This window comes from Gavialis gangeticus, unplaced genomic scaffold (assembly GCF_001723915.1).
Source record: "Gavialis gangeticus isolate Ggan-Ray unplaced genomic scaffold, GavGan_comp1, whole genome shotgun sequence".
Lineage (NCBI taxonomy): Eukaryota > Metazoa > Chordata > Crocodylia > Gavialidae > Gavialis > Gavialis gangeticus.
In genome coordinates this window covers 152,223,848-152,235,390 of record NW_017728992.1, presented here as the reverse complement: position 1 = coordinate 152,235,390, position 11,543 = coordinate 152,223,848, and the positions used below count along the sequence as shown (strand labels likewise).

The 11,543-nt window shown below is 41.2% G+C and overlaps 1 protein-coding gene across 3 annotated transcripts in view; it reads right to left on the bottom strand.

Annotated features, from left to right (window-relative positions):
- Positions 1-11,543, bottom strand: part of LRRC69 (leucine rich repeat containing 69) — a 137,965-nt gene that overhangs the window by 46,466 nt on the left and 79,956 nt on the right. For all 3 annotated transcript variants that reach the window (XM_019527913.1, XM_019527914.1, XM_019527912.1), the window contains one exon: positions 4,573-4,752. In XM_019527913.1, coding sequence (XP_019383458.1) covers positions 4,573-4,752 — 180 coding nt within the window. The remainder of the gene's footprint in view (positions 1-4,572; positions 4,753-11,543) is intronic.

Genomic DNA, 11,543 nt, shown 5'->3' with positions numbered 1-11,543 from the left:
GTGCTCCTTGATGATCTTCTCAAAGAGTTTCCCCAGGAATCAACCAGCTCTTGATCAATCAGTGCAGTCTTCCAGGCACTATCCATCATCTATAAATTGTCATTCATGCCAGGACGCATGGTCCTGACCTTCCAGCTTCCCAGTCAGAAGGTTTTAAGGTTTCTTTTCTTGTTGCTTGGTGCTTGATTTGCCATCTGTTTTTTTACTTTTGGTCTAGACCCATGTACCGAATGAGGCAGGCAGACCATGGTGGGTCAGCACCTTACTGGCTGGGGGCTGCCCAGTGTAAGGCCAGCAGTAGCTGACCAGTGGAATACAACTGGTTCCTCCCACTGATTAAGGTGATCTGTGGTGCTCTACTCTATGCCATTTCAGTTGAGCTTATAACGCATGACTCCCTTCTTCTGTGTTGTGCCCATGCATGTAGCAAAGATGGAGTATCCTCTCTTTTCACTTTTGGCTGCAATGGCCTGGGCAATTGATATGGAGACACTTGAGTTGCCTATATATCAATGTCCCCCTTTTGGCTTAGCTGGTTGATTCCAAAGGAATGGCAGAAGCCAGTACATTTGGAGCCAGCTTGGCTTCAGGAGATGCCAGTATGAAAAAAAAATTTAATCCGTACATCTTTCGGGGCTCTGCTCCTAGACAGGCTGCCAATCAAGGCTGGAGAGCACAGTCTATCCTGCCATGGCTTCCGCCTTTTGGTGGCATTTCTTCCACCAGGGGTAAGGACTAGTATCCCCCTCACCCCAGCTGCTCCTCTGCTTGAAGCTGCTGGCACCATACAGATTGCTAGGATATCTTCTGCCGCACACCTCTCGTTGACAGCTGCAAGTATTACTGTCTACTGTCATAAGGGTAGCAGACCTGGCCTGGTCTGACCTGAATATGTACAGAATATGCTTCTTTAAAGAGAAAAAAAAATCTCTTTAAAGAAGCATATTCTGTACATATTTATATAATCCAAGATATGAATACCACTAGGAAATTCTAACAATGTACTCCAAGAATTAAAGAACTAGAAGTTTGGAGACCTGAATACATTCCTCATTTCACCAGTAACCTACTCTGAATCTTTAGACAATGCTTTATTAACAATGTATAAAGTAACAAATGGGCAAAATTGTAAGAAGCACATTACAGTTAATGAAGTTCTATATCTAATGGTATATGCCCAAGATTTGCTGTATCTCTGTGTATCATACCCAGAAGCACCCCATAGACAGACATACACTCAATCTTTCTTCTCATCCCACATCAAAATATAAACTCCCTAACAAACCAATTCTTTTTTCTCCTGTACTACTAATACTATAGACAAGTCACTTAACCTCACTGGTTTTCTATTTTAGCAAAATTAGTACCCATATCCCAACAAGAATGAAGAGTGCCAGCAAGAGTGAAGTTGCCCCTGTGTTAAACTGCTGGCACAGAACTCCCCCAAGTATATTTATATAATCAAGTTATGAAAGGCAAGGTTATAATAGGCATATCGCTTATTCCTCACTCATAATCAAAGGATGAGGGATGATGAAATGTGATACTTAGCAGGCTTGCTTCTAATTCTCAGAATATGGCTGTAAAGTTTATATGATCAATGACATGTCTACTAACAGCTGCAATTCTTGCAAATTATTGCAAGGCATAAAATTAAGAAACACGTGGATTTCTGTTTGAAATTGTGGACTAGAGTGTTACTCAGAGTTGTACACCATGCCAGCCAGGAATGCACCTCCTTCCTTTCTCCTAATTTTATATCTGAGTTGCTGCTTCCTAATTTATATAGATCTGCTCTCCCATCATTCACAAAGGGCATATTTTAGGGAGGAGAGTCCCTAAATCTGTATGTAAACCCTTCCACAAGAATAAATAACAGAGATTTAAAAGTGAGCAAGAATTTAATACATCAGCTGTTCCACAGTAACTGTGTGTGCATCCTCTTAATCCATAGTAAATGAAATCTCTAAATCCCCATTCCTCTTAACCTTGAAGTAACTTGCTCATTGGCTCCATAGTACAAAATTCAAACTCTGGATGGGAACTTTCAAATTCAAGAGGACAAGACACTGTTTGTAAATGTAACAGAACTACCTCATTTTTCTCTAGAGAACTTAAAGTCCTATTAAGTATAAATACTTTGTATGGGAAACATTTGGAATAATTCCTTCTAATGGTAAAGATACACATATTAATACAATTCAACTCTCATACTATAGAAAAATTCCAACTTTCTATTACTCCTCTGAAAATTTGGGTCTGAACAGTAGAAAAAAAGGAAGTAATGGAGATAAAAGAAAGATGACACACAAAGCAGAATAGAGCATTTTAAAAATTACCAAAGAGGTACCAAGGTATGTATATTTTTAAAAACAAAACCAAACAGAATCCCATAAGTCTTGATGAAATAATATATTTTATATATACTTTTAATGAAAGTTGTTCATACCTCCAACATCCTGGAATGTGACAAGAACATTCATGTGTAATTAGAAATTTGATATTATTTATCCTTCTTTTCTGCTTCAAATATTTAAACAAACTAATATGAAGCTATAACATAACAAATTTGTTACTTGGTCTATTTTAATTATCAACTTCATATGCTTTTTTTCTGCTGACTATATTCTGTTTAACCAGAGGAAGCAATTTTAGCTTTTATAACATAAACCATCAGTTCAATTAACGCTATCAACTTAGGTGATATATGATTTATTTCTCCTAAGCTAAATGTGTTACGAAAAGAATGACAGTTATGATATTATATGTATTTTTTCACAATACAGTTTTGCAAGTCATGCTTGGAAGCAGACTCACTTTAATTTCCTTCAAGAGCAGTTTTGAATTAAATTACATCATTTAGTACAGGTTTGAAAATTAATTTAGCATACAAGTCATTTGCACCTTAAACTCCATTACTTTAAGAGGGTCTGGGGAAAAGTTAATATCAACAGAGTAGAGAAATGAAACACAAGTACATGTTTTGAGAAGTGGATGGGTCAGAGAAGTGGTAATGGAATTCTGAGCCTTTTGTTTCCAAGTCACTGATTTTGTTATGGCCTGCATCAGTAATAACTCAAGTTGTTACTATAACTTAAATGCTGGCCAATTTGTTATTAGTTTGTTGGTCCAAGTCTAGCCCCTAATGAGCAAAATCTGTATTAAAAATATATATATAGCTGGAATTCTTTCTGGAAGAGAGACTAAGATTAAATAGGGAGAGAAAGCATTACCTTCTCTTTAAAAGAAGAACTTCTTTCAGGTGAGGTTTAATACATGTATAGTAATGCAATTAGATAGTTATAATTGCAACTAAAGATGGCACAGCATTTTAGTAAAATATTTTTTACTGTATCAAAAATGTGCCATAAAAATTCATCTAAATTTGTTGGGATGGTAATTTTGTCATTCAAACAGAAAACTTCCTGAATCATAGGCAAAGAATTAGAAAGGCAACATACTGCTGAATGAGGTAGCTAATGAAAATCTGAAAGAGGAAGAAAAATATTTGTTAATGAAATTTGAAAGTGTTACAAAAGTAAAAGGCAATTAAAATATCATTACAAAGAGAGACACTTAGAAACATGGGCCCAAAATAACAAATTCCAATTTTATGCAAAATAAAATCATAGCCCATGTGCCCAGTAGTGGTAAAAATTAACTCTTTAGAAAGAAGCATTACATGGACATGTAGCACAACTGTCAAAGGGCAAATATATTCCAGTTAAAGCACATGAGAAGGCTGTGGGAAAGCAGACTTAAGTAACAGCTTTAGCTTCCCCAAATATAGCACAGAGAGATTACCAGAACTAATGGAGATGGTTTAGCAGAATAATGTTTTATGTGAAAAGGATTAAAGAGCTAAATATTATAGTTTGCCTAGGAAACAAATGTAATGGATTGGAACTAGTTTTCAAACACCCAAACGGAATAAATACCAAGATGATAAAAAATGATGGACTATGGTACATAACACAAATAGGCTGAATAGCTAGGGATATTCTTGCGGTTGTTCTAACTTGTGCTGGCTGACTATGAAACTCAAAAAGATCGTCAACCAGCAAAGGATTGCAAGAGAGCAGAAAACAATTAGCAAGCCTCTGTGCCGTGCATCAGGAGCTGCAAGGGGGCATGGGAAGCTATCAGTCAGCTCTTCCAAATTTATGTCAGCTGGGGGAAATCATCAGCTACTGAGAGTCATAACTTTTCCATCCTTTTGAATGGGTGAAAGTTGGCCCAGGAATTCTGGATTATCTTTTCATTAAAAGATAAACACCACCTCCAGTACCTTGAATTACTACAGTTAGGTTACAGACCACTTACTGGTTCTTCTGATTTAAGTGATATTTCCCCAAAATTTTTCCCTTCCTGGTTCTGTATAAATAATAGTTATTAAAAAAATTTCAAACAATCTGCACAATGAAAAACTGTACCTAGATCCAAATCTGCAAGATTATGAGAATCACCACCCCCTTTGTTTTTGGCAGAGAATTGTTAGCATATTGAAGGATGATGCTCATGAAGTTTAACAAGCACCTACCTATAAACTGTAGGAAGGAAGTTCATATTTACCTGCTTTACATGCACAAAACACACACATTCCAGTCGTGTTGTCAGGAATGCTTGCCCACAAACAGCACACACATGTTTTTCAGAGAGCAGATTGCCCACTTCTGGATTCTGTTTGACTGCTGTCTGTAGAACAGAATCCTTTTCATTTAGCTCTCTCAAAATAAATCTTGCCGCCATTTCCTGGATTGAGACATGCAGAATAGAACTCTTGAAATATTTCAAACAATAGCAAATATTAGTTCAAAATCAATACTACTTTGCCACCTAAATTGGAATAATGACTAATCCTGATACTGGAAACCATTTCACGCATGTAAGTAACAGTCAACAAGGTACAAAAAAGGCCAAGAAATCTGTCAGTTCTGGAGCCAAGCAAGAAACAGCTTTCCTAATCCATAAAATGTATTCAGATTTCAAAAGTTTCCCCGTTTGACGTACTGATGTAAGCAAAACCTTGCAAAGTTTTTTTCACACAAAGCAGGGAGAAAAATAGTAATCCCCCCTGCCATATAACTAAAAGCCTAACTGGAGGGAAATGGGAATCAAGCAGAACAGGAACTAGAGGCTGGATTTCCCAAATCCTAGATCCACAGGTTACACAAGCAGGCTGGCATCTTTTTCTCTTACCCTGAGAAAACATAGAGAAAGATACTTATATGTTTCTCATGAAGTCTCAGGTTTCTTGTAACAAATAATTTTGTTAAAAAATTCCTGAGCAGTTTTCATTGCACTTACAAACTTGTTCTGGATAGAAGCATTCACATGCAAATCTATTAAGAAAATCCAGGCCTACAGTTTTTGTTTTACATTTTCCTGCTTAAATTTACAGATTTTATCCTTGAGACAAGTTGTTGTATGTACAGAGGATAAGTCTAATCAACATTTTCCAAACTGTCTTTCTGTTCTGCCTTTCTTTCTATGAGAGGAATCTCCATGAAAATTATTTCTGTGTGAGAGACTGATTCTTATGCACTGTATCTCTTTTGGCTAAAAGCAAAAAACAGCTCCTAATATTTTTGCTAATGCAAGGCAATGGAGATAAATTGATCGCTATCTTCTATATAACACAAACTTTTACTTATTTGGAAGCCTGTTATGGCTCCTCCTCAGTCTTTTCTTTTCTAGACTAAATAAACCCAATTCCTTTAACCTTTCTTTGTGGATTATGACTGCTATCGTGTTATTCTTGTTCTCTGAACTCTATCCATGAGGAAAAGATCAGCTTTTTTATACAGAGCACTTAACCACTGATTCACTTAACAGCCATTCTTTAAAAACAAAATTATCCATTTGTAATGGGATTAGAAAGTGAAAGTTGTTTGATCTGTTGGTTTTCACAGGCAGTTTGTCACTGTAATAGAAATTCTTCTCCGTTCATATCTGGGTTTGCACTGCAGAAGGCTCATTGTTGAGACCTGCTTATTTGGGGGGAGCAAGGTCTAATTCCCAGTGACTCTACTGTACTACAGTTATATGCTAGATCAAGGGTATGCAAGTTTTTAGAGTGACAGGCTGCCACATCTGACCCACCATGGCTCCCCTCTGTAGTGCCTCCCCATGCAGCACCCAGGCCACCTACCACGGCTTCCACCACAAGCTCCCACTTCCACTTTGTACTGATCCCCATCCCAGTTGGCACTGTATGACGGTGAGCAATGATAGTGAGTGGCACATGCCATAGGGGACAAGGGACAGTGGCGGGAGTGCAAAGGGCACTGCAGGGGGCATTGATGGCACAGTCCAGGACAGAGAGGGAGTACACATCAAGCCAATCTGCAGGCAACTGATACCTTATGCCACGCTCTGGGCTGGATCCCAGAGACTACAAGAGCACAGTGTGGACCAGGGCAAATCACCCCTGAATGCAAGGAAGCTGGCAGCAGATTCAGCAGTGGGGGGACAGCGTCAAGCAGCCAGACATGAAGCTGGCAGCAGCGTGGAGTCGCCATGGCCACTCTGCCTTGCTATGTGGGGCCCCCCAAAGTGCAGGGCACGAGGCGGTTTTCATAGATTCATAGATTGTTAGGGGCTGGAAAGGACCTCGCAGATCACTGGGTCCAGCCCTTCCACTCTAAGCAGGAAGACAACAGGGTTCAAGTGACCCCAGCGAGGTGACTCTCCAGTCTCCCCTTGAACACCACCAGGATTGGTGACTGCACCACCTCTGGAGGGAATTTATTCCACAGTCTGGACACCTTAACTGTGAAGGAGTTATTCCTGGTATTAAGCCTGAAGCAGCCTTCCAGAAGTTTATATCCATTGGTCCTGGTCTTCCCCAGCGGTGCCCTAGTGAACAGTTGTTCACCAAGCTCCTGATGCACTCCTCTGATATAGCATTAAGCCGCTATCAAGTCCCCTCTCAACCTTCTCTTCTTTAGGCTAAAGAGGCCCAGGTCCCTCAGCCTTTCCTCCTATGGCTTGCCTTGCAAGTTTCTGATCATACGGGTAGCTTGTTTCTAGACTCTCTCAAGTTTTTCCATGTCCTTATTGAAGTGCGGCACCCAGAACTGGACACAGTACTCCAACTCTGGTCTCACCAGTGCTGAGTACAGCAGGAGTATCAGTTGCTTAGTTTTATACAAGATGCATCAGTTGATGCATGGCAGCATGTTGTTTGCCCTGCTGGCCGCCGCCTCACACTGACGGCTCCTGTTCATGCGATGGTCAATTATTACCCCTAGGTCCCTTTCAGCCGTGGTGCAAGTCAGGCTGTCACCTCTGAGACTGTATATATGTTGAGGGTCATTTTCCCCCAGATGGAGCACCTTACACTTGGAAGTGTTAAACTTCATCTGGTTCCGGTCTGCCCAACTCTCGAGCCTGTCCAGGTACACCTGTGTCAGCAACCTATATTCTGGCCACACTGCCCCATAACTTGGTGTCATCCACAAACTTGGCCAGCAAGCTTTTCACTTCCCCATCCAAATCATTGATAAAGATGTTGAAAAGCACCGATTTAGACATGGACCCCTGAGGGACACCACTGGCCACTTCACACCAGGATCACACAGATCTGTTCATAAGAACGCTCTGTGTCCTACTCTGTAGCCAGTTTCCCACCTCAAGCAGCTAAGCCCACAATTTTCCAGTTTTCCTACAAGGATATTGTGAGATAGTAGGTCACAGGGGCAATCTGTAGTGGGTACATGGGAGTGCACCTGCACACCTGAGAGCGCCAATGCACCCCCTATCCGGCCACAATCCCTGTTTAGCCAGTGGGCAGGGGGGCATGAGGGAGCACCAGTGTCCCCCCTGCGAGTGCTGGTCAGGAAGTGGGGCTGCCTGCTTCCAGAAGTGGCCACGGGAGTTCCAGAAGCGGTGCAGCAGCTTTTCAAGTGAGTTCAGCCGCGGGGGACTACCCCCTCAGCCAGCAAGATCAGCTGCCGGGGGACCCCCTGCACCTCTTGGCCAGCGGGAGGTCATCATCCCTAAAAGTGCTGGTGACTTGAGGACCATCCCTAGCTTCCACTGTGCATGCACCTCTTTTTTCTTCTTTAAGAGGACTGCAATGTTCCTATTAAACGAGGAAGGCTTCCCAGCCCTCCTGCTACCTCTCCTCTTTGCAGGAACAGTGTTGTTTTGTGCTTGGAGGATCGTCTCCTTGAGCAACGACTACTCTTCATGCACCCCACCGGCCTTCCCTTCCTGGTCCTTCATCACCTCCCCACCTAACGCTCTGAGCCTGTCGAAGTCAGCATTTTTGAAGTACAGGACTTCAATCCTGCTGGATGATTTGTCAACCTTGCGGCAGACAGAGAACATGTTAATTTCATGGTTGCTGTGGCCCAGGTTACCCTCAATGTTTAAGCCACAAACCAGATTATCTCCCTTAGCCAAGACCAGGTCTAGGAGAGTGTTATTTCTGGTTGGCCCTTGCACTTCCTGGGTCAGAAAGAGCTCCTCACTTGCCCTGATTTGCACCCCCCCCAGGGACAGCCTTGCTGGATCCAAGCACTTCGTAGGCTGGATCTGACCCCTGGGCCATTGGCTGCTGACTCCTATGCTAAACAGTATAGCACAGACCTGCCCATGTGGCCAGGTAGCACATGCTATAGTATAAATCATTGCTTTAATATGCACTGAGCTTGAGAATATAGTCTGAGAATCAAGAAACTTATGAAGAGCCAGTCCCACTAAAACTACCATATTTACTCAAAGCTAAGACAAAGATTTTGTCCCCCAGTCAGCATGGGGGGAAACCCCTATTAAATTTGCATACAAAGTGGAGGGGTGGGGTAGGTAGCTGCTGCAGCTATGACTCTGGTCCTGAGCCCAGGACAGGGTCAGAATCAGACCCACGGCAGCCTCATCCTCCCCATCCACTTGCCCTCTGCAGCTTCTTTCCCCCTTCGCTGTCAGGTGAAGCTCAGCACCAGCTTGAATTGGGTTCCCTCCTGGGCACAAAGCTCATGGAAACTCTGTCTCCTGCCCAATCAATCAGCAGTGCCAACATTGCTGCATGGCCCCCTGCCCAACCAATCAGCAGTGCCAGGACTGCTGCATGGCTGGCAGAGGCTGAGCTTCCACATGCTTCCACATGCTGTGCTGCTCCTAAGCAGCATCTGACAGTAAAGGAAGGGAGGGGAAAACGGCAGAGACTGGGAAATGGGGAAAGGGGCAGAGATTGTGTGGAATGAGAGGGGAGGGGACTGGAAGGCTGCGAAGTGTTAGGGGGAAAAAGGACAAAGGGTCTATCTGATCCCCCCCCCCTCCAGCTTTCCCTGCTGCAGCAGTTCAGGGGGAAGAAATTAAGACAGCCCGCTGATAATTAGATTCTAAACCTGGAAAATTATAACAAATTTATAATTTTTCTATATATAGAACCTAATTATTGGGGGGTTGCCTTAAATTCAGGGTTGACTTAGATTTGAGTAAATACTCACAAACATAAATGTAAATAAATTGTAATAGCAAATTTAATAGTGAAATACAAATAAGATATAAATGACCCAACAGCACAGGTAACGCATATCAAGCAAATAAATTAAATATATGAAGTGCACATTTAGCTAAATTCATAACAACCTTATTTATATTTGAAAGCAAATTAATCTTAAAATTTGTAAGTCTTAGGGTCTTAAAAAGCCTTTAGCAGGTAGCTAGCTTGTTAGGGAAAAGGACTTCTCACCTAGGTTTCAAATTAAGTTTTAAAAGACCTCTTATCTTAGTTTATCTGCAGATGAGCTATTCAGCAAGAACTGTAGTTCAAGACTGGAAAGCAAAGATTCCAAGATGAACCCAGAGTTTTATACTCTGTTGCTTGGCTAAAATATCAAAAAAGTTACTAAATAAAGTAAAAATATAAATGTTCATAATAGGCATTACTTTCATTAATATTCAAGTCCCTATTTTATCACATATCTAAGCTATATCTTGTCTAAAATTAGCTGTGTCTAGCATCAAACCACGAAATGTACCCTAACTGACCTTTAGTACAACCTTTAACTTAGTTATTTTTCTAATCCATCTTTCTTGAATTTTCTAAAATGATTCACACCTTGTGACATCCTCAGGTCTGATCATTTCCTTTGCCTCTTATTCCCCTACATAAACTTTGGTCAATCAAATGTAAACAAATGCTCTACCAGACAGCCATTAAGCAACTTAGAGCCTATTATAGTCTGCACATGGCAAGGAATTTATTAAGAGTTTAACTACTTCTTGGTCCATGACCTTAAAGGGAGCATGTCATTAGGAAGTTGTGTCACAGTGTACACACAGTCAAGCAAAAGCCCTGGAAGGGCTGAAGTGTTTCTTGCTGAAATGTACAAGGTGGCTAATTCATTCCAACCACCAAGGACACAGAAAGGTGACAGACCTAATCAGCAGTTTAGACAACAACCCCATTCATGCAGTACTGAGTTAAGCATCCCCCAAGAAAACAGGAAAGCCCAATGTTAAGGACTGTCACTTATCTTACACAGAGAGGAATTCAAAGCAAAAACATTCAGGTAGTCAACAGATAACAGATATTACGTAAGTTGTGATGATGCACACAGCATTACTGAGTTGAACACTCACCTTCCTCATATGCACAGTTTCCCAACCAAGAAATAAAATATTCAGCAGGAGCGTACTCCAAGCCCAGTGCTAAAATGTTAACTAGAAAAAAAAATCTCTCTAACAGAAGATACCACAATAACTACAGAACAGATTTACTCAAATAGCATTTTCTTCTGCAATCCATTCTGCACACTGTCTAAACTGTTAGTATCTGATGAAGGTGAATGAATGCCTCTGCAGGTGGAAAACTAGGAAAAAAATTGGATGTACCATAAAAATGGAACACAAGAATTTGACATGACGTATGATGATTTTCCAAGTGAAATAAGGAGATGATCTTTTCTGCTTATTGAGCCACTGATACCACCAAAGAAAGTTTTTTTCCCCTTTCTTTTACCCTGAGAAGAACGTAGAAACATTTATTGGATAGAATTTGCTTTTTGAAGTGCACAACATCAGATCTTTGGTATCAAATTGCAGTGTCATAAGCTGGAGTAAGATAAAAGAAAACAGCCTATCCCATACTTTTCCTTTGCTTCAAAGTTTGACACAGTGTTATCTGCTGCAAATAGCAGCTGATCTTTCACAGAGCTACATAGGCAGAAGCAGTTTGTTCATTTGACAGGCTATTTTCCACTACTCGTTTGATTCTTTGTGTGTTCCGAGACCATCAATGGAACTGAAAACAGGAAAACTGGGCGACAGCTAAAAGGATCATTTGCAGGCTTATTAGGTTTGAGAATGGTAATTACAAATTGCCTTCATCCACAAACATGGCATTGGACAAAGCCATGAAATGAAGCAACAAACAGCTAAAAATATATTCCCACTCCTGTATATTGTGGAGGGGTGGTTGGGGAGTGTGTGGGTGTGGTGGGGTGTGGGTATGATGGATGCAGTGGGGAGGGTGGGTATGGGGTATGTGTGTGGGGGACAGAAGAAGGGTTATTTATGAAGGTATGGGAGGG